At 43.5% G+C, this 21,999-nt stretch overlaps 1 protein-coding gene across 2 annotated transcripts; it reads right to left on the bottom strand.

Annotated features, from left to right (window-relative positions):
* Positions 1 to 2,896: 2,896 nt before the first annotated feature.
* On the bottom strand, positions 2,897 to 11,123 carry MMACHC (metabolism of cobalamin associated C). 2 transcript variants are annotated; one of them, XM_053984587.1, is made up of 4 exons: positions 11,046 to 11,123; positions 8,974 to 9,168; positions 8,446 to 8,598; positions 2,897 to 7,897 (listed from the first exon to the last, which is right to left on the bottom strand). In XM_053984587.1, exons 1-4 carry the CDS (start codon positions 11,115 to 11,117, stop codon positions 7,586 to 7,588), a joined length of 732 nt encoding a protein of 243 aa, XP_053840562.1. In that variant the 5' UTR covers positions 11,118 to 11,123; the 3' UTR covers positions 2,897 to 7,585. The 2 variants fall into 2 exon arrangements, with proteins under 2 accessions (XP_053840562.1, XP_053840564.1); XM_053984589.1 differs by having other exon boundaries at positions 2,897 to 7,894.
* Between the last annotated feature and the right edge of the window lie 10,876 nt (positions 11,124 to 21,999).

Below are 21,999 nucleotides of genomic sequence, written 5' to 3'. Positions count from 1 at the left end.
TGTCAGGAGGAGGGGTCAGAGCTGCCCTGCAGCACATTTGGGCATAGGAGTGTCCTGTAGAAAAACCCCTTGTGCTCATTTCTTCATCCCACTCCTCTGGTGTGAGGAGTTTCCTTCACATGCTGTCATTTCCTGTGTGTCCTGCCTACCTTGAGCTCCCCCACACTGGGAGGCTACAAACTGTACCTGCTTAAGCATCACAGTGACAGGTGAGTGCTGATACTGTGGAAACTGCAAACAGCCAAGAAACAAAATCCCTGTGATTAGGAACTGTATTACATGTGTGCATCAAAGGATTGAGAGTGGGAATCAATGCAATTAAACTTTTTTTTTTATTCTTCAGCCACATGAGTCATTCCCAGGAAGGTTTGCTATGCTGTCATTTTAATGTTTACATTTTTTACATTTCCAAGAAAATAACACACAAAAAATGGGTAACAGAACTTCTTCAAACCAAGAAGAGTCTAAGTTTATTTCTTTGTTTAAAGTCTGTATCGATTCAGATGTAACTTGGAATCTCCTCCAGTAAGTGTTCTGGGGCTTACAGCCCACTCCTTGCATTATGACATCTTAGACTGGTGTAACTTTTATGACATTCAAATAACTATAATTTAATAACTATGATTTTTTCCATGTACCAAGATGCAGATTGTATTTTCATTAAAATTATGAACTGCTTTTGCTTTCACAATCAACAGGTGCCATATTTCCCAGTGAGGTAAAAACCTCACTCAAGCAGTGTTTGAATTTGATAGGATGGTAGTTGCCTAGTGGGATTTTCCCTGAAGATGTAAATCAGAAAGGATAGACGTGATATTTGCTATTTTTTTAAACGTGTGACTGCACATCTATTTTCCTAGTTTGAGTGCTTATTATAAATATAACCTTTATTCATTTATTTCTTTAGAATAGTCAGGTGAAGGGAAATTGAAATATATTTTACTGTGTCTCTATCTTAGATCTCTTAATTTGTTGCTGATTGCTGTGATTCCTGGGGATTTATGTAACCATTCCTCAGCTGGACAGGGGAGAGAAAATAGAGTGGAAGGTTCATGGGTCAAGGTAAGGACAGGGAGAGATCACTCACCAGTTACTCTGTCAGGCAAAACACGCTTGGGATATTGGCTTAATTTAATTACCAATCAAATCAGAGTAGGATAATGAGAAATAATGAGGCTGCAGGGGAATCTGTGCTCTGGAGCACCTTCTCCCCCTCCGACACTGACCTTGTGTCTGCATAGCTGTTCTCTCACATTCTCACTCCTCTCTGCAGTTGCAGGTTGTTGCACAATTGTCCCCCCATTCTTAGCTCTGTTATCCCACAGATGGCTGGCGTTGGCTTCCTTGGAAGCTTCGAGGAGCTTCTCACAGAAGCCACCCCTGGCACCCCCCCACTACCAAACTCTGCCACACAAACCCAATACACACACATTGTGCTCTCTCATATTATCTAGAATAAAAAAAAATATTCCCTCATGTTTGTGACAGATATTTGTAATTAAGTTTTCAGATAACAGTGTGTGTAGGAGCAACTTGATTTTTTTGGAATGTATAATACAAAGCTGTGCATCAGACATAAATTCTATATATTATATCTTGGCATATATAGGATGTTCGATATTCAACATACAGAACCTAACCTTTACTCGATTTTGTACAACTTCTGAGTTAGTTATTTCAAAATTAACAACTTCATATTTATATTTAGATGCTTAGAAGAAGGAAATTGCCTCTTGATGTTTAAAGAATTATCATCTTGTTACAAAGTGAGCTTCTCAGTAATATAAAAAGTTAATAAAGTTTAAAAGTACTATTTTCTTTTTCAATCTAATGTTTTCTCTAAAGAATTTTCTTAACAAGTATTCCATCCTTTTTATCAGGCCTTTGTTGAATATGCTATTGGATTGTTCAGCAAATCAATAAAGTTCAAAGAACAAAAGCAAGCATTTTGTATCTCACAGGTATTGCAAAATGATGCCCTTTGGTTAGGAAAGTCTGTTTGCAAAAGCTCCATGAAAGCAGCTTTTAGTAAAGTTACACATCAAAATAACAGTTATGTAAAGATTATATTAAAATATTCAGGTTTATTGCATTAATAGTCTGAAATTTTCAGTGGGTCTGGTGTTCAGTATTGTATTACATGACAGTCTGCAAATGTGTATTCTGATGTATATTGCTAGACAGATAGAGGACTTAAACCAGAAATGTCTTGATTCTAATTTGCAAAGGGTGAAATGAGAGAAGTGCAGAGTAGTGGAATGCAGCATGTTTGGACAATTAATTCAGAAAGTGTTAGAGCTGTTATTGTCTCCTTTTTTTAAAAGACAATTGAATAGTACGTACAAAAAGAACACTGAACAAGGAAATCAAAGAAATGGTTTTTGCTCATGAGTGTAGTAGCTCTATTTTTAATCCTTGGAAATAAAAAACAGGAGTTTGCCTTTAATGTAGAGTCGGACAACTCTGCATTACCAACGGCCCTGTGCTGCACACCCCTGGGTGGCTGCAGGAGAACAGGCTGTGAGCTGTTTGCAGTGTTCCTGAACGAGAGCTGAGCCTGTGGGAAGCAATTCTCACCACACCTAGTGATGAAAGGTTTGGACTTCAATGTGAAATTTGGCTCTTTCACCTGAAACTTGAATCACTGTACATATTATGGGGACATGTGTCTGAATTTAGAATGTTTCTGTGCAAGAAACCATTTGAGCACAGATATGTGACTAAATATATGTGAAGTCATTAAGGTTGCATTGTCCTCTGACACCAAGTCCAGTAGGTTTATGTTCCATATTCCACAGCAACAGATTTGTGAAGTATCTGCACTGATGAATGAAACCAGTATCTTTTGTCTAGGAAGGAAAAAAGTCTTCAAATCTACACTTGATTGAAAACATCATAGCCTAAAATTTATGTATTTCATCAGATTCATCTTTCACAACAATAAGGCAGTTTCTTACATTTTGGAAGACTGAAGCAACAGTGGAAGACTAGTCTGAACTATACTGGAAAAAAGGTTATGACATGAAATTAAAACCTAAGACTAATTCCTTTAAAAGGAGTAAGAGGGTTTATACATTCACAGAAAAAGCAATGATTCTGCATAAATTTAGGAAACACAGAAAAATCCCTCCACTCCTTCTGTAATCCATTTAAAGGAATTTTCCTGTCCCATGGTTTGTTCTACATGAGGAAAAAAAAAACCCCAAGCAACTTAGTGTAAATGTGTCTGATCTTCAGAACTTTTCAAGGTGTTTGGGGGGAAATAAAACATATGCAGTTATTAAAATAAAATTGCTTTCTCACTGAGTTATGTACATACATCAACAAAGATATCATGAGAATTATAGATGTAATATTAGTGAATGATAGTAGCCATTTCAAATATTTGTATGCATATATAATCACATTTTGCAGATCTTAGTATATTACTGGAGAGATTTTAATCATTCCACTAAAATTTCTTCCTGCTCATTTTATGACAAAATATTCAATTCTTTCAAGTTTCCCACCATATTTCCTAAAGAATATTAACATCTTTTTCAATCACATAGGTAAAAGAAAAGCTCATTTATGTTCCTTGGTGCTCTGTTTCCTCCTTGAAAACCTAGAAGGGAAGTGCTCTGTTCTGTTTTCTGAAGGAAACTTGATGGATGATCTGTCACAGGATACATGGTAGCACAGGAAGCCAGTGTAACAGCAAAAACCCTCTCATGAATACATTTGTCTATTTTGGTAGATGAATCTGTGAAAGTTCAGCTTGTAGAGGTGCAGCTGATTCTTTACTGCAGTGAGCAGCAAAACCACTTCCCTCAGAGGAAGAGTTTTGAACTGCTGCTGCTGAAGTCAGTATTCAAAGCTAATTTATTAAATACGCTTTTTGCATGAGGCTTAACAAAGAGTGCTGATAACCACACTGGCACTGACCAGTTGCTGCCACTGTCTTGTTTTTTGAAATACATCAGTCTTAACTCAGGGGGTTTTTTATTCAATTTCAATTCAAGTTAATGTGCATTCTCAGAAATATAACCCGTGTCAAATAATAGCTACACCAATGATAATTTTGGCCACAACTGAATAAGACCATGAATATTATAATGAATGAGTAAAATTATGCTTCTGATCCAGAGGAGGGAAATCTAGCCCTAAAAAAAACAAAACAAAACAAAACAAAAACATAGCAAAAAACTCAACCCAAACCAGACTTTAAAACCCTCATCAAAACAACAAACCAGAAGAGATCCCTGCTCTCCTAAGGTTGGCTATTTTTGTCTGACACACCAGCACTGATTTATACAGCAAAACATCTTTAGTTTTCCATAGTTCAGATGAAAACAGTATTGTTACAAGCCACTCTTTTTATGGGAGAAAGAAACAAGTCAGTATCAGGAATTAAGTTTGCCACACTCTTCTTCATACCACAAAGAAACTTTAGTGCTTATTATCGTACCACAGAGATGTAACTGATTCAAACTGATACCAAAAACCACCAAAAGTATTTTCAGAGGTGTTTTTCTGAGCAACAGCTCCGATGGCCGCTGGTCACCAGGTTACACTGTGTTTTGTATTTAATTGGTATTGTCTGTCAAATCTTTAATTGTTATAAAAATCTCAGTTATTTTTAGGTTAATGAAGTAAAAATAGGGAAAACATAAGGATAGTAAGAATTGTAAATGCATAAAACTATTACAAATTTGTTAATTCCCCATAAACTATTTTATTAGCTTGAAATGTACTGAATACCTTGTTGCTAAAACTGAATTTAAATTCAAGTTGCTTTTAATTTCTTTTGTTTTTCCTGCTCAGCTCTTGAATACTCACCTTACTGGTTATACTGACAAAAAGAATCTTTAATATATGTTTAAAAATTAGGATTTAGAGAAAAGCTTGTCTAAAAATGTAAAATGAAATACTTGAACTAGTAAAGCTATCCAAGTATTTGCAATTACTTGTTTGACATTTGCAAGGGCTGAAACCAAGAATGCCTTCACAATGCCTCAGGATCCAAGGCTGATCCATTCCTCACCATGTCTGGTCTTGTCCCAAGAGATGAGGTAAGTCAAACAGGTTCTCAAACTTCAATTTTATAAGACAAAGGCCATTATACTCTAACCAGCAAGGGGAGAAATCTACTCACTGTGTATCTCACTGTGCAGCTGTGGACCTCAGCGAGCTGGCTGAGAGAAAGAAATGCCCAGTCCAAGTCACTCCAAAATCACTGTAGTAGGAATGGATATTGCTAAATATTTGCACTCTGTTCTGCCTGACACAACTATTCCCAGAAGCACAAGGAACACAGATCTGTGACTCTGTTCACTCATAGGTTTTAACCAGTAAAAATTCCAGTACTTACAGGTCTTACTTTAATGCTACTGAGGAAAAGTCCCTCAGTGATGTCTCACTGGACCAGGAACTTCTGTTACTGTTAAGAACAGAGGAAGAAATGAGAAGTGCACTGTCATGGTGCTTGCTGTTAATGCTCTTGCTGAAATGACCTGGGAAAGATAAACCTTCATTGGACTTACTCATAATATGATGTAGGTTTTATTTTTTATATCCCAGTGGGCCTGTGATAATAGTTTACCAACTTCTGCTAAGATAACAATTTTTTGCCTTAGTTTTCAGATATTGGACAGTATGTGTCTTAGGTATCTCACTCTTTTCAGGATATTAAAACACCATGATTGATTCTTGCTTGAACATCTTGAGTTCTCCACAAGTTAAGAACTGCATTGTTTAAATAAAAATACTCAGTACTGAGGTTTACTTACAACTTTGTATATTTAGTAACCAAAATACCTTTTGAAGAGAAATAAATTACAGAAATTGAAATGCAGTGACCATGGTAATCTGTTTAATAAATTAAGACAAAATATTAAATATTTGTAAGAAATCAATGCCAAAAAATCAAAATAATTTACTTTAAATTGTAATATAAAAAGATAGATTTGATTCAAATCTATATTTATCCTTCTAAGAGAATCAGTATTTTGTCTTTGTTACTAATATGGCCATTACCTCAAGCCCCTGTTAAATTACAGTTCAGTTTAAATGTTCTGAAACATCAAACAAATTTGAACCAGAAGTAATTCTGTAACAAAAGAACAGATTTAAAAAAAAATTCATTCTTTCATTAAATTAAACATCACAATACCTCTATCACATTCTAAGTCAGGTGTCTGCCTTAGTCAGAGATGAACAAAGCATGGAAAGCAACAAAGACTTTTTTGTAACAGTAAATGCAGTGAACAAACCCAGTGATCACATGCTCACTACTCTGTTTCCAGGGAAGCAAACTTGTTATCCTGAATTTGAATTACGATGAGTTAGTGTACAGACTCTGAGCAACTGTATCAAGCAGTGAACAATGGTGAGGGCAACCTTTGTGGTGGAGTCTCCAAAAGCTTTGAAGAATCCCAACATAAAAAGAAAGGGCTCAGTTCTGCAAAGTGAGTATTTCCTCATCATCGTGTTGATACCATCAAAAGGAAAGAAGTGCCTGTCCATTTGCAGCATTGCACTGCAGTCTAGTAAAACAACTCCCACAAAATATTATTTTAATGTATTATATTACTTTAACGAGATCTGAGTCTCAAATTGCTCAAAGATAAATTAATTCCTGATTTCCAGGCATTGTAGCCCCTGAACAAATGTAACAGGACAAAGTCATGTAAAAAATGTTTCTGTCTGAACATGTTTTATGCAGCAATATAAGTAACATGAGTGTCATTAATGTTTCCCTTTCTTCTGTGCTTGTTTGCCTGTGCATGTGACAAGGCCTTGTGCCATGGCTTTTACGTGTGTGCAGGTTTACAATCTTTGCCACACAGAAAGCACACCAGAAACCTTGGCAGTAACTGTGGGGGTGTGCTGTGTGCTGGCACTGAAAAATACTTTTAACACAAATGTGGTCTACCTTAGAAAAGGCCACAAGAATTGTCTTTTTCATTCAGTTATCTTAACATGAGTAAAACCTCCAATGGACATTAACTCAGCATCTTTCCAAACATTCCAGTCAGCTCTATGAATGGATAAATGCTTGAATGTGACCTAGGCAAGGCTGTAAAGACTTGACATCTATTCCCTAGGGAGAGTCATGACACAGGATAATAAAATGCTGGCTACAGCTAAAAAAGTACCTGCCCCAAGTTTAGACAAAATCCAACTGAGTAGTACAATGACTGAATTTTTTTTTACACCTACAGAGAATAAAACCAGAACATTCGGAAAGAAAATTCTTGAGAACAAAAGTGATTTCTCTAATGACCAGCACCGATTTTGAAGTTGCCAGGATTTCTAAACTACTCCCAACCAAAGGTTAATGGCACCTTACTGGACTCCCCAAAGGACACCCCAGATCAGCAGCAGCACAGAACAGACGGCTCCCACCTCCCCCAGACGGCGGAGCAGCGCTCCTCTCTCTGGGAAGCTTTGATTGCAATGTTTGCATCGAGGCTGCTCGGATTTGCCATGTCTGTACCAGCATAACCATCCTCCTCCACCTCCTCCTCTTCCTCCTCGGCATCGGGAAATGCCGGTGCTCACCAGTTACCCTCTGCTGCCCTCTGCCCTCCACCGAGCCGGTTTCTCAGTGAAATGTGATTCTCTGGGCTTCCTGTGAGAGCCCCAGCAGCCGGAATCTCTCGGCTGGAGGAGTAGCAAAATAGGCTTTTTGCTCCTCCGAGTACCTTTCCTTCACTTCAATGATGTCCCTGTAGCGGCAGTCCTGCCAGTGGAAATTGAACTGCTCCAGCAGCTCAATCCTTTTCTCCTCCGTGCTCACACAGTCAACAGGGGCACGCTGTTCCAGGAACGGCACCTGAATGTCTGGGAAGAGCAGGAGACCCCGGATAGCAAACCAGCCACCATACTTGGGATGGATACAAACGCCAAAGATCTTCTGGAAGAAAAAAAAATATCTAGGCTGCCTCACTTTGTCATCAGGTAATCATGTAATCAAGGCTAGAGTTTGAAGCATCAGATGCTTCTCACTCTCCCAACCTTCTCTTGGAGTGCTGTACAGAGCAGAAGGGAAAATTTTCCTGAACATGTGGCTCGAAGCACTGCATTTCACTCCCATTTTCCTGTGCCCACACACACCTGCCTGGAATGTGGGGAGAGGTTCCTTTCTGAAAATCTGTTACAGAAATTAACCACAGAGCATTTTCCCCCCCACTCTATAATGCTCTAAGCAACAGGTTTTCCTTTACACTGCCAGTTATTCTTCTGTCTAAGTAGGTTTAACAGATTAAGATATTTCTCTCCATGCACATCTCCCTACTACCTTGAAGAATCTTGGATGCTTCCAATTCCCACATGAAACACTTTATGAACCTCTGGACTTTGTAGTTTCCTGCAAGATGAACTAGTGACTAGCGAGCAAACAATCATTGTACAGTTCAATGATTGCAGTTCAGTGGTTCTTCCCAGACTGCGTTTCTGCCTCACCTTTTTCCCCCAAGGATCGAGCTTCACATCCTTCCTTTGGTAGTAATATGCAGCTCCAGCAACATGGGCAGCTGTCTGTGCCAGGAACTTGGGCTTTCGGCTCGGCAGCATCTCGTAGTCAAACATGACATCCATCCTCTGGTCAGGGAATCTCTGGGAAAATTTGAAAACATCAGGCCAGGCTCATGGAAAAAGCTTTGCCACTCCAGAACTGCTGGATGGCAGCAAATCAGGCACATGTGAAGCCTGCAGATTCCCACATCCTGTTGCTGAATTCTGTCTCTATTGGCAGGTTTGAGGCTGTGGGCATTCAGCCGGTGCCTGCAGAGCTCCCTCACAGCTGCACGGTGTAATCCAGAGGCAGAACATGCAAGTAAAGCAGCCAAAGCCTGCTGGTGCTCCCTCCTTCATGAATAATGCTTCACCCTTCCAAAGAGCAGGGCAGGAGCCTGCAGGGCTTTGTCTGCCGCTCAACCCACCTGGTGATGTGCCACAACACTACATGGAACCCGTGTTTCGGCTTCTTACCTCCTTCACACGTGATAAATGATAGGAAACACACTGATCCACAGGGTCCCTGATTATTTTCAATCGTTCTTTTTTCACAAAAGGCTTAAGGGCCTTGTCAAACATGGACGGCGTGCTGAGGACCACGAAGGCCAGGGTGTCATCTGGGTAGGAGAGGTGGAAGGCTGGCTGGAGAACAGCATTGTACCACCCAACCTTGGCAAAGAAACACAAATTTCCATTAGAACACAGACACCACTCTAGTGGACATGCAGGAATGTAAAAATGTAGAAATAACTGTAGCCCCCTTCATTTGCAACCCAGATGGGCAACCTGCCCAGGGTCTTCCTTTCAAACCAAGTTGTTTTGCACACCAGGATTCAGAGTTTGGGAAAGCTGTGCTGTGAGCTGTGAGATAAGAATCACACAGAGCATTCAGCTCCAGTCTGCCCTTTATCCAGCTCTGCTCAGAAACCTAGAGGGAAGTATGAGCAATCAGTCTTGCCAATGCAAATCAGATTGTTTGGTTCAGATAAAGCTTTTACAGGTTTGGGGTTTTTTTCTCTTATCTTGGGCCAGCAAGAAACTGGTGCTTCTGTTTTGTGTGACAAGTTGCATGTTTTACTTCTTCTGCAGGAAATACTTGTGTGGAATGAAGGATGTGAAGCTCTTGGCAGTGCTAAACCCCCCCTAAAAAGATTTGTTAGCAGTAGCATGTGGATTATGACACAGCCACGTTTGGATATTTGATTCCAGGGCTGGACATGTTATAACAGTCTAGAAATGAGAGATCAAGCCAGGGCAGCAGGAAGCATGACCAGGAGGACAGGGCTCAGACCTGCAACTGCCAAGTGCAGGAGGAAATGGCCCAAACCCCCTGCACCCCGCTCCTAATGCCCTGCACAGTAACTTCAGTCTTTTCATAGGTTATGACAACTCCCTCTCTCCGAGGTGCCACAAGGCCAGGTCTAACAGTCAGAGAGATGCTGGGTCATGGAACAGAAAGTTTGAAAATGAAATGTACTGGTTATTCTAAATAATCAATGAAATTATTTTGATAGTGACTCTGCAGCTGGCAGTGGCTGCCAGACTGCCCATGAGGAAACACAGAACAAAAACCAGATTCACTATAAAGTTTACATTCTTATATGAACCGCTAAGTTGAATCAGTTTTGTGGTTCTGAACGTGCTGAATTGTTACAAGGAATTAGAGAGATGTGAATCTAAGCTTTGCTGGTTTCCCAGTGAACATCAGTCAGTGCACCAGGGTTGGCTGTTTCAGAATGAAACCTGGAGAGAGCTAGAGGGCTAAAAGGTTTCCCCTCTGGTAGCTACAGTCTTTTCATCTGGGTTCTGCCCCGAATTCTGCTGATGTGTTTTAGGCAAGCAGCAATGAATTTTCCAAATTCTGGAGGCACTTCTCTCATTACTTTTCTCACCACCTCATTGCCTTGTACTTTTTATGCAAACAAGATCATAGCAGGAAATAAAAATATTTCAGGTGACAGATAACAACACTCCCCAAGGGAAGGGCACGTTTATTGCAGATTGATTTGTATTTGATGTTGCAGACCGATTTACTGCAGATTGCCCTGGGCAGGCAAGGAAGGAGCGTCCGCACTTAGAGCTGAACAGGGGACAGTGGCAGAGGCTGCCGGGGGGCCCCTTCCAGGGGCAGAACAGAGGTCAGAGGAGCGGATGAGGTGGTCAGCACTTCCACAGACAGGTGCTCCCACACTCAGATTAAAATTTAAGCTTACCTAAAGGACTTCGTCGTCTGCTGGGGCAGATGTGTCATTACGTAACTCCCGACCCCGCCGGCCAGGGGCCCGCACCAAGGGCCGGAGCAGCCGCGGCCGCTGCGGTCACCTTGCCCCGCGCTCCCGGGCCGGACCCCGCGCTGCGCATCGACCCGCGCCCGCCGCAGCGGCCCCGCTCGGCCGAGGGGCGCCCCGAGCTCCCCGGGACACCGAGCCCCGGCACCCCCCGGCACCCCCCGGCACCCCCCGGCCCCTGCGCAGCCCCGGGACCCGCTCTCCCGCAGCTCCGCGGGCACTGACTTCGTTCACGTGACGTCACCGTGACGTCATTACCTTGAAGGCGTGCGCCTCGAGGCCGAGCGGGCCCAGCACGCTGCGGAGCTGCTCCGCCACGCGCCGCTCCATGGCGGCGGCGGCGGCGCGCGGGGCAGCACGGGAGCGGTAGTTCCGGCCCGGCGGGACCCCCGGCGGGCATCCTCGCGTCTCCTAGGAGACGGCGCGGCGCGCAAAGAACCGCGGGAGTTGTAGTGCGCGGCTCCCTCCCCTCCGCGCCGGCCCCCCCGGAGGGGACTCCATGTCCCAGCATGCCCAGACAGCGCAGTCCAGCCGGGGTCCCCTCGCGGTTCCCGGCCTTGTGCCCGTCCCTGTCACACCGCCGGGGATTACGCGTGTTTTCCTGACCTCACACTCTGCGGGAAAGCCCCACCTCTGCCTGTGGGAGGGTGCTGCTCGCTGAAACAGTGAGGCCTCTGTGCTGGCAATCCTTTCTCCTTCCTCTTCTGAAAGTACACATTCTTTGCAGATTCCGTATTCCCTACCAATGCACTTGCCGTACTGGAGACTGAGCCTCAGATTTGGATCTCCGTACCCTAATCTTTATAGCTGCTTATCACAATCTTTATGGTACTTGTGCAATGCTCTCCAGCCTGTAGTCCTGGGGTTCATGAAGTTCAGGATGCTAAATGTGCAAGTTCTTGGGGACAGAACTACCTCACATGTGCAAATGTAATGCTTTGCGGAGTTTCCTTATATCTTCTAGTACTCCAAGAGTTCCTCCTTATTATATCCATGCCTTCTCTATTGGGAGGGCAGACAGATCCTATCGGTTATGTTTAGAATTACAGTTTGTTCTTTCCAGATCTCCCTGTATTTCCAGCTTGTGAAGTTGCACCAAACCACTACCTATGTTCTTTTTTGGACTAAATTGTAAGTAATCCTCGTATAAAATCCTGTTTCTGCCCATCCACTCATATTCAATATGTCAGTCTGTGGATTGACTAAAACAGGAGAAAGAGCTCCAGCAGGAGCAGATCCATAAGCTATGAAGTAGTGAAAGTAAAGGCAGTGGAACCAAAGCACTGATAGTTACAGGAGCCTCTTACATAGATCACTTCTTGTCTGGGTTTCTGAAATCCTGCTGAACAAACAACAGGTTGAGTGTAGCCTGGCACAAAGTTGCTTCATCTCCCTGCTCAACAAGTGAGCAGAAAGAATTGGATACAAGGCAGAAAGGGCTTTGCATCTTTGATGCTGGAAATGAGAGGGTTTTGCCTATGTTGGCATGTTATATGTCCAGCTCCCTTCTTTTTCTCAGTTGTTCTGAGATTTGTCTGAAGGGCTTAGTGCTGTGCTGGATCAGAGGCTGCCTCTGGAAAACACTTGGCAGTGCTTGTCCCCTCTCTTTCAGGTGAGCAGCCACAAAGGTCAGTCTAACAGAGCACAATCTTACAGTCTGTACAAACTCAGGATGGAAGCGTGGAGCACTCGCCAGAGGCTGGGCCACATCGGGTGGAGGGGACACCCCTTCAGGGAATTTGGGATGCCCAGCTCCTGGGTTTCAGGCGGAACAGCTGCCTGGGAGCTGCAGGAATGTGTCACAGGAGGGTGCTGCTGGCTGGCGGCTGCTCAGAGCTCTGCAGGACAGCTCGTGCTGTGGAAATTGCTTCCACAGGCGCTGGGTTGGCAAGCTCAGAGATGCTGGGGACTGATCTCTCATCCTGCTGTTCTCCTTTGCCAGCTGTGCTTTGTACCTGCCTGTGGAGCACAGCTCATTTCCAGGTGTGGCTGTGGCTTTACTGATGCAGAAGGTGACAGATTTGCCAGCTTTGCAAGGTGGGCTCTTCCATTTCAATCCTGAACTGGCAAGGCTTGAGGCAGGTTTGACTTCTGTGTGTGCCCTCTCCTGGAGTTGATCTTTGGCTAAGTGCAGGACGAGTGTTCAGTCCTTCTGAGGCAGCTCATGACGGGGGTGACCCCCAGGGAAGGGCTGACAGCACCGGGCCTGCCGGAGTTCATTTGGACAATGCTCCCAGATGCACAGGTGATTTTGGGGTTGTCCTATGCAGAGCCAGGAGCTGGATTTGACAATGCTTGTGGGTCCCTGCCGCAGCATATTCACAGCACATGCCACAGTCAAGACAGCCACAATACACAGAGCACCACCAAACAATATCAGAAAGCTTTAAGCATCCCCATACACCCTAACACCACACCCCATCAGAAAGCTTCCACCATTTATTGCTCTTCAGTGCAACCTTTTATTCCCCTCATCTTACATGCCTTACACCTGTGTGCCCTCTGTTCCCTTTGGTGGTTGGTCAGTAACCTCAGCCCTCCATGTCCCATTACCTTCAGTGCTGGTCACCTGTCCTGTACCCACTGGGGATGAGGCTCCATCGCAGCCCCACTCCCAATTACCACAAACTGTGAACCTACAGCTCCCTCCCAACACAGAATATTCTGTGATTCTAAATGGCAGCCTCTGGTACTGAGACGTTTGTATCCTGAGGGTCAGTATCATCTGCTCATTCCACGTGGGCGTGGAGGATGGGTACCTGCTGTTCCCTTCACAGCTGTCCTTGGAGCTGTTCCCTGAGCCACCTCATCTGCCTTGTTTAACCAGGAGTGTTGCTGTCTCCTACCCAGGCCCTCTGTCAGGGTGGTCTCCTTGCTGCTGTTTGGACAATACTTTACTTGCATTTTACTGCAATGACTGAAATAATTGGTGAGTTTAAGAAGAGGTGCTCATTTGAAATGCCTGAGCTCTAATTCCTTCCCAGTTTCCCCATCTCTCATATTCCTTTCTCCCTGAGCTCAGCTGGTGGGAACTGGCTTTGTTTGCATCTCAAACCTCTGCTAGCTTGGCCCCTGTTCTCCTCCACCCCTACCAAGGGCTCTGCCCTGCTCCCTGGGGAGAAATGAGTGACATCTCAGCTTCCTTGTTGACGATCTTTAGATCTTTTTGGCTCTGTTTCATTGTACCCTCTGTCCAACCCCAGCTGCCCTCAGACAGCTGCCAGATGTCTGAACTGTCACAGGTCTGGCTGAGAGTTCATGTTGCTGCTTCCAGCATTCTCTCCCCCCTGACAGCTTTGTGCTACAGCAAAACAGCATCCAGAGAGTATGGTTCACTTCTCTGGGGGAAGGCAGCAATATGTCTGTGAGGTGTCTGTGTCCCAGGTATGGCTTTGTGGGTTTTTCTATTGTTAGGAAAACCACAATACTCTCATTCATCTCCCTCAGGCTAATGCTGCTATCACGTGGGATACAGTGTGATTTGGTGTTATCATGAAGCATTTATACAAAAAGGATCATTAGTTCTCATTGTTCTCCACAACAGTAAATGACAAAGACACAATGTTGTACTGATTGTAACAGAAAGCCTTCTGCTTTCCATCCACAGCTCTTGAAACCTTTTTCTGACCCTGGCAAAGAGCAGTTGCTCTACATTAGGTAGGAACCTAATGTGTGAGAGAGAGACTCACACAAATTGTTTGAACAGTCAGGGCAATTTGGTAACTGAAATGGAGTTAAAGGACATCTTAATTCCTTGTCTGTTTTCTGATCTTTCTAGCTCTTGACCACAAGCATATCAATCGATTTATTTTTATTAGTGGGGAAGTATTGGTGAACACTGAGTCTGGAGGTTAATGTAGATTCATTATTAGGTTTTCTTTGATAAAAGATATTGTATCAACTTGGTGAGATGGTTTCAGTAATGCAACTTCATTGCAGTTCTCCTGTAATTAAATATTGATTCCTTATTTCTTTCTACAAAAGCCCAATGCCTTCCCTTGTTATGTCATCCTCCCACCTGTTAAGCTCTGATTTCATGAGACATTGTCTATGCTGTCAGCATCAGCTTAAAATGTTCCAATCTCTCTGCATTTTCCTGCCTTGGCCTCACAGCACATTGCCTCCCAAATTTCTGCCACTGCAGTTGCTGGTGTGCTGTAAATCTGATCAGGGAGCCGAGCTGGTTCTAACAAGTGCGTCATTGTTTGGGCTTTTTTTGTTGTATTTTTTTTTCCCTGAAGTGGTGTGGTTCACAGTGCTGCTGCAGTAAAAAATTGTGCTGGCACATTTGAGAGAACAATGTGATCAGGGCTAGGTGGGGAGGCAGAGGTTCTGCTGCCAGCCCATTCATCTCTGAAAACACAACTGAATTGCTCAGCAGAGCTGCCTTCTGCTGCATGAGGCACGACTGTTGGAAACCCCACTGAAGTGGTGCCACCCCATCCTCACCCCCCATAACTGTTCCAGCAGGCATTGCTAAGTGTCAGGGACTGTCAGTGTTATCCTTCAATCAGCTCTACAGTCTCTGAGCTGAAAGATCAAGTGTAAAGTCTCTTCTGGAAGGAAGTAACATCCATGGCACCTGCAGGGAAAGAAGAGATCACAGGAATGATTTCACACTTACTCCAATGTTTCTAACAGTCTGGGATATGGTTTTCTAGCCTCTGGTTTAAAGATCTTGTGGTAAGGTCAGGTGTCCTGTTGTCCCTTTCTAACACAAACTGACCCCTGTATGGGAAGGGTTTGGCATTGTGGCCACGTCTCAGAGCAGAAATGAGGTGGCTGATTCCTCATGGTTTAAACCTGAATGATGTGGAGCTGTTGGTGCCACAGACAGGTGAAGTCCAATGCCTGAACATTTTTGCCAATGTATTTTCCTGCCTGTCATGAAACCTGTTTTCCACTGCCTTGTGCCACTACTTGTACCTATGTAAGAATAAGAAAATACTATTAAATTGGAATAACAGCAGTTTCTCCATGTATAACAGGATGTAGCCAGAGGATGCTTAGACTCAGCAAGTCTACCCTTGAACTTTTGGCCTAATCTGCTGGTTTCTTTCATTTCTTTTAGAGAGAAGCAAGAACTTGCTGAGATAGGCAGAGTGGTTTTCTCCATCTTTGACAGGTTCCCACCCCAAACACTTCAGCTCCAACGAGCTTTCCAATGCCATGGAGATCGAGGTGCCTGCAGGTAAGTGTGGCTGGATCCTGCACCCTCAGGACCTTAAGAACCTGAAAGGGTTTTCTGCTGTGATGTGGATGACACAGCTCTACTGTTCAGGGCATTCCAGAGGTCATACAGATGAGAGGCTCAGTTTTACTGGTAGGGCTGAGTATTAAGTGCCTAAAGGCAGGAAGACAGTACAGTTTGGAGAAGTGGCCTAGCACTTGGGCCAGCTTTAAAACTTAGTTCTGAGAGCAGTATTGCTATGCCAGGACAGAGGTAACATGTGTGTGCCTGCTGTTCTTTCATCCTCCTTCCCCCTGTAGTGTCAGGGTAATGAAAAGCTGCATGTGAGGGCCAATTATGATACTTATCACTTCCTCTGACAGTGCCAAGATACCGTTTTTTAATGTGGCTCCATTTTTGTTTTGGTGCTGACACACAGCCAGTGAGAAGGTGAAAATTGCTCACTTCAAGAAGGTTTGCCTCTCAGCCTCTTCATTCTTTTGGATTTATGCCTTGCTTTTAGGATATAAAACCCCCTTGTGTTTGCATTAACACTTAGCATTAAAAGAAATCAGGAACAAAGGGCTAATGCTCCTTTAAAATAAAAAAAATTCATGCCCTACTTTAGTAAGATGCTTAAGATTCTTGTGAATGGAGGCTGTAAGGCATATTAAACTGCCCTGTGTGCTGTTTTTCCAATTTACTAATCCTGCTGATTCAGACTTTACTAGCAAACCTGCTACAATTAACTGCTTTGTAGATGCAGTTGTAACATGTCAGGTTGCTGTTAGGGCAATGCCTGAAAAGCCTGGATGTCCCATCAAAGGGTTAAGCTTTCCTCTAACATTTATTCTGAGGCACATGCCAGGTGGGGACTCTTGTACAGAGCTTTACTGATCCAATGTTCAAGCAAACCCCCTCATTTCATAGTGAGCAGCTAGTTACCTGTTGCTGTACTATGGTAACAAATATTTGTACATAGTAGCATGAGAAACCCTGCAGGAGTTATTATGGCAGGGGCACCCTGGAGCTGTGTTGGCAGCTTGCTAGCTTAGGACACTTGGAACCAAGGGCACCTGTTTCTATTTGAGCTTTCATGGCTTGTGAGGATGCTCGTTGGTATTTCTGCTTGGTATTTCGTTGGTTTCAGTGGGAGATAAATGATGATGTTTTTAATAGGGTTTGAGACAATTGCAGAGCACAGTGAACTAGCAGTACTGGAGGGGATAGACACAGACTGCTGCTGTTCTCAGGTCTGGCACATGGGGTAAGAAGGCTGGGGATGGATAATTCCTTGGTATTTTGGTGTAGATTGCACATGTATCTCCAGGCTGTGTTTTGAGCTGGAGGAAAGCAGTGCTGGAGAAGTGGCTAGAAATAGCTGGAGTGATGATCTCAGCAATGACCTGCCTGGGCTGGAGCTGCATGACCTTTAATGTTAACTAAAAGATGCACTCTTTATTGTCAGGAACAACTAAAAAATGGAAAGGATACTGGCTTCCCTGGCTGGACAAACTCTTCTTCACTTGTTTGTGCCCTGGATTTTCCACAAGTGGAAGGTGTGAGGTGTGGGGCTGATCCAAGGGTGGCAACTCCAGGAAGGGAAATAGCCATTTTGAGAAATCATTCACAGACTGCCCAGCCCCACACTCGGCCAGAGACCTGAGCTGTTGTTTGCCATCTCATGCCCCCTTGTTCAGACCAGTCCCTTCTACCCTTTCTGTGTCCTGCTCTTTCTCTGCAGGGGACAGACACTGGTACAGGGCCTGATTTGTGGTTTGTCAATCAGCTTTGGCAGCTGCCAGCTGGCTTGCAGAGAGAGATGCTGTGGTGCTTGGCTACAGTGGGGGTGTTCTCCAGGGTCAGAGAATTCCTAGCTACAGTCCTCTGCTTCAGCTCTCTCACTTGGGATGGGATGTATGATCCTGTCCTCTGAGCTCTCACTTGGTGGACCAGAACAAATTGAGAGAATTTAGTGAGTTTTCTCTACTAAGGCCTTCAAATGTCTAGGTTTTTTCTCCCAGTTATACAGTAAGTTTTGTGTTATGTTGGACTGTGCTTACACTGTTGGCTGTCTAAAGCTCTGGGATGCAGAGCTGAGCTTGGATTGTTCCTTTTAGGGAGACTGTGCACAGCAAGAACAGAACAGATATAGAATGACCATAGATTTACCCTGTCATGACCCAATATGGAGCAGCTGACTTGACAAGTGCTGGTAAAATACTTCCTCTTGTGTGCCACAAAACAGGTGGAGAAATCTTGTTATTTGAACAGAAAATTCCATGACGCTCCTAAAGGGGAGGTTGCTGGTTTACTTTATGAGAATAGAGTGCCACAGTGGCAGAAAAAGGCTCTGTGAAATTTCCTTATGTGGTTTGAATTTTTTTATTCCATTTCCCTCTGAGATAACTTAATTTAATAATTGCTGTCTGTTGAAGGAGAAGGGAAGAGGTGAATGAATGACACCAGCTTAGACTCTGCAAAATAAAGGGAGCTCTTTTCCCAGTGCTTCTCTAAGTCCGTTGTGAAAACAGGTTCCCTTTCTGCTAGACAGCCACAAATAGTTTTGTCCACAGTTACCTTCCACCTAAAAATATTGAGATCCTTTTGCAAAAGTGGGCAAAATTTCTCATCCTGCCCTTAAGATTATCAGAAGGGAAATTGAAGCAATTGGCAATTAGCTGTGTTTATTTGTCTGTGTGATCAGAAGGCATAGCCAGGACTAGTGCAAAGGAATACTTTGCTAATTTACAGTTTACAGTCCCTAGTAAAACTCTTCTCAGTCAGAATCAAACGAGTGTCTAAATCTGGCTAAAAGTCATGTTCAAGAGTCCATGAATCTTGTCTTGTTCCGAGCAGAACCTGTAATTCAGCATCAAAAGCTTCAGGAGTCTGGACATAACAGCAAATTTTTAAGAAAGTACTGAACAGAGCTGACTGATCACCCCTCTTCCTACTGGTCCCAAGAAAGACCAGTGAAAGGAAACACTCTAATGCTGTGGCAGCTGATGTGTACTTCTGAGAGAGAGGATTAAAACGGGGGAGGAGAGAAGTTACCCTGCGGGAGATTGTCAACAGATGTTCCATTGTAGTTCAAAGAGAGCTAGCAAAAGGCTTCTGCTGCAGGGATATATTAATTCTGGGCAGTTCTTCACAGGGAGACCTGTTTTATGACTGGGAGGATACCTCTGGTAACGAACTTAGCTCTTTATTTGATCTGAGGGTGGGGAATCTGGTCTACCTGTAAGCAGAGAGGGAGCTGAACAGTAGGAACAAACATGTACTTGTTTTCTTGCAGCTGTGACCACTGTCATTCTGATCAAGATCAAGCTGGTTTTGTGGTTCAGGGGGTTATTTAGCTGATGGGTCATTGAATAGGAAAAACATTACAGAGGAACTGAGGCTAACCATTGTTAAACTGCTGGGGCATGTGAAGCAGACCTGTGTTGAATATGTCTTTCAAGTACACTTATTGGACAGGAAGTGGGAACAAGCACAAGGAAGACTGTGCAGGCTGTCAGGCAGATGAATAAATCGATCCCTTTGTATTTGAAATGCACAAGATTATCAACCTATCTATGCTTCCTTCATGTAGTAGCTAATGATTTCTTATAAAACCTTACCAATGTTGTAGAATTAACTGTGGGGGGAATCTAGTTCACAAGCTCTCTATCACAATTAGAAGGTCCACTTCTGGGAGCTTCTAAGTGCTTTATCTTCTGACATTGTTTTGAAGTTGTGTTCTGGATGAAGGTTGATTTTTTTCAGTTCTGTGAGGAAACATGATCCCTGTAGTATTAAAGCAAGGAAGAGTCTTCATTCAAATGTGTTTGGGTGGGGAACTTTGAAGCCTGTTGTTATGTTACAAAGTTCTGGGAGATTAAAACAAATCAAACCACAATCAATTTTGGGAAACTGCTGAGAGACTTTTATATTTGCAGCCATGGTCTTCCAGCTTTGCTTATCATTTTGGTATGTATCAGTAGGACTGAAAATTTGTCTGTTTTACGGACAGTAAGTGTACGGTTTCTGTTTTCTTTGTAAGGGATGGAAAGGAATATTGGAAATAAGATTCCTGTCTCATTTCTGCTATGTAGTGAAGCAGAGGCAGCAATGTCACGGGCAGAAGCTCAGGAGGTACACTTAGAAAAACTGTCCCCCTTCTCCCATGACAAACCCACATTTATACTGATTTGATGTAGTTATAGAAAATTAAGTATAAATAATGTGGAAGTGTGCAGCCTGCTGTTTCCTTCACAGGTATCTGGGAAATGACAGTAGGCATTTCTGTTCTCCCCTGGGTATAAGAAGAACACTAGCTAGTAAAATCTTCCAGGTTCTGCATCATTTCATAGTCTTCATTACTGAAAATTTACTGCTCTGCCTCCCTGGCTTGCTTCTGTACTCCTGCTCCCTGGATCAGTGGAATGCCTTTCTCATTCTGCTTTAAGTGGTAGCAAGCACAGGAGACTGATTATTATCCATGGGAAATCCTTATGGGATGATCAGTCTTACAAGACCCACACACTGCCTTGTCCACTCCAGTGCTCCTCGTGGCAGTTTCTCTGTCCCTGAACACCCTCTGTAGCCTTATTTACAGACTTGCAGTGTGATATGATGGTTAAATACTGTGTCTAAAGCTAAAATACAGACACTGAGACATGAAGGACAACTGAGTGGGCACAGAAATGGCATGAAGCACAGGTAGCCCTGCCCATGACACAGCAGCTCTAGACCTGTCACTTTTCAGCTTTTCAGATCCCCTTCCCTTCAAAACATGAGTCTGGAGAGAGGAGGAGGGAAGGTCAGAGGAGGCAGATGGGTCTCAAACTCTGGTTTTCTTTTACCTGTGTTTCTTTCCTTTCTATTTAACTTTAAACCCAAGTGATTCAATTGATTCTTGGTCCCTTGCTAATTTGTAATATAATCGTGCCTTAGCCTAAGAGGCATTAAAACTAAGCCCCATCAGAGGCAACAGCTGTGTTCAAGGAGAAATGCATAAGCTGGCACCAGTTGGTTTCTGGTCCTGTCAGTTCTCTTTGCTGCACAGGAAAGGTGAAGCCCACACAAGTGGCCATCTCCAAACGTGGCCACCTCAGAGGCTGCATCATCTGGTTGGAAGGTCAGAACTCAGCTGGGCAAAAGCACAAAGCTTGGTGTGTCCCAGGGGTGGCTGCCTGCACAAGCCTGTCCTGCTGCTTTCTCTCCAGCTAACACAGCCCTGCTCTGAGCTGCCTCTCCAACAAAGCAGCTAAGCAGTTCTGCAGAGAATGAATCAGCTCTGAGTGGGTTTGGCGGTAAAAAGGCAGAACAGAGAACGCTCCAATATAAACCACCAGAATAATGCTGACTTTAGACCTGAGAAGACTGGCTTAGTTGTGGCATGTTTGTTTTGTTTAGTATGGTTGTATGTTGGGACAGGACTGAAATCTCTGCAGGGTTTAGAGTTCACCCTCATGTCTTCAGATTACTCAGCAAGCACTTTGCTAGACTACAAAGTCTTTGTTTGCTCTCCCCTTGCTCTAGATCTTCCAAGGATTTGCTTTTCTAGATTTGTTGTGGGAACTCTTTAGAAAACAGCATAAGCCAAATTACCAAGAAGTTTCACTCACCGCATTTTGCTTCTGCAATAGAAAATCTTTAATACAATCAATCTATGACATGAGCTGACTGATTTTGCCGAAGTATTTTAACAGCTAGGAGAGATTCTTAGCTCAGGAAAGACTCTTACCAGGTCTGTAGCAGAAGCTGGGCTTTTGAGCACTTACATCCCTGCAGGTCTGAGCTCTGAAGGGAAGAGTTCAGAACAGCTATAAAGCTAAACAAAAAGAAATATGTGCCTTTCAGTTTGCTTTGTCTGCTGTACTATAGAAAGAAGCATGACAGATGCTACTTAGGTTTGGATTAGGCTGGCTTTCAGGATATTTCTGTAAATAAGGTTTGGGGTTACAGTTAACAACATGAGAATATCTTCAATCAGAGGTAAAGGGAGTCTAAAGGTGTAGATTAGATTATTTGGTCTAGTGTGGTTCTCTAAAACAG

Source organism: Vidua macroura, chromosome 9, assembly GCF_024509145.1.
Source record: "Vidua macroura isolate BioBank_ID:100142 chromosome 9, ASM2450914v1, whole genome shotgun sequence".
Classification (NCBI taxonomy): Eukaryota; Metazoa; Chordata; class Aves; order Passeriformes; family Viduidae; genus Vidua; species Vidua macroura.
This window is presented reverse-complemented; position numbering and strand designations above follow the sequence as displayed.

What these genes read in the sequence shown, in the direction of transcription:
- MMACHC (XM_053984587.1), bottom strand. Translation starts at nt 11,117, where the DNA reads ATGGAGCGGCGCGTGGCGGAGCAGCTCCGCAGCGTGCTGGGCCCGCTC. An exon ending in ATTTATCACGTGTGAAGGAG is followed by an intron (nt 8,599 to 8,973) that starts GTAAGAAGCCGA and finishes AAATTTTCCCAG; the next exon opens with AGATTCCCTGACCAGAGGAT. An exon ending in TCGATCCTTGGGGGAAAAAG is followed by an intron (nt 7,898 to 8,445) that starts GTGAGGCAGAAA and finishes TTTTTCTTCCAG; the next exon opens with AAGATCTTTGGCGTTTGTAT.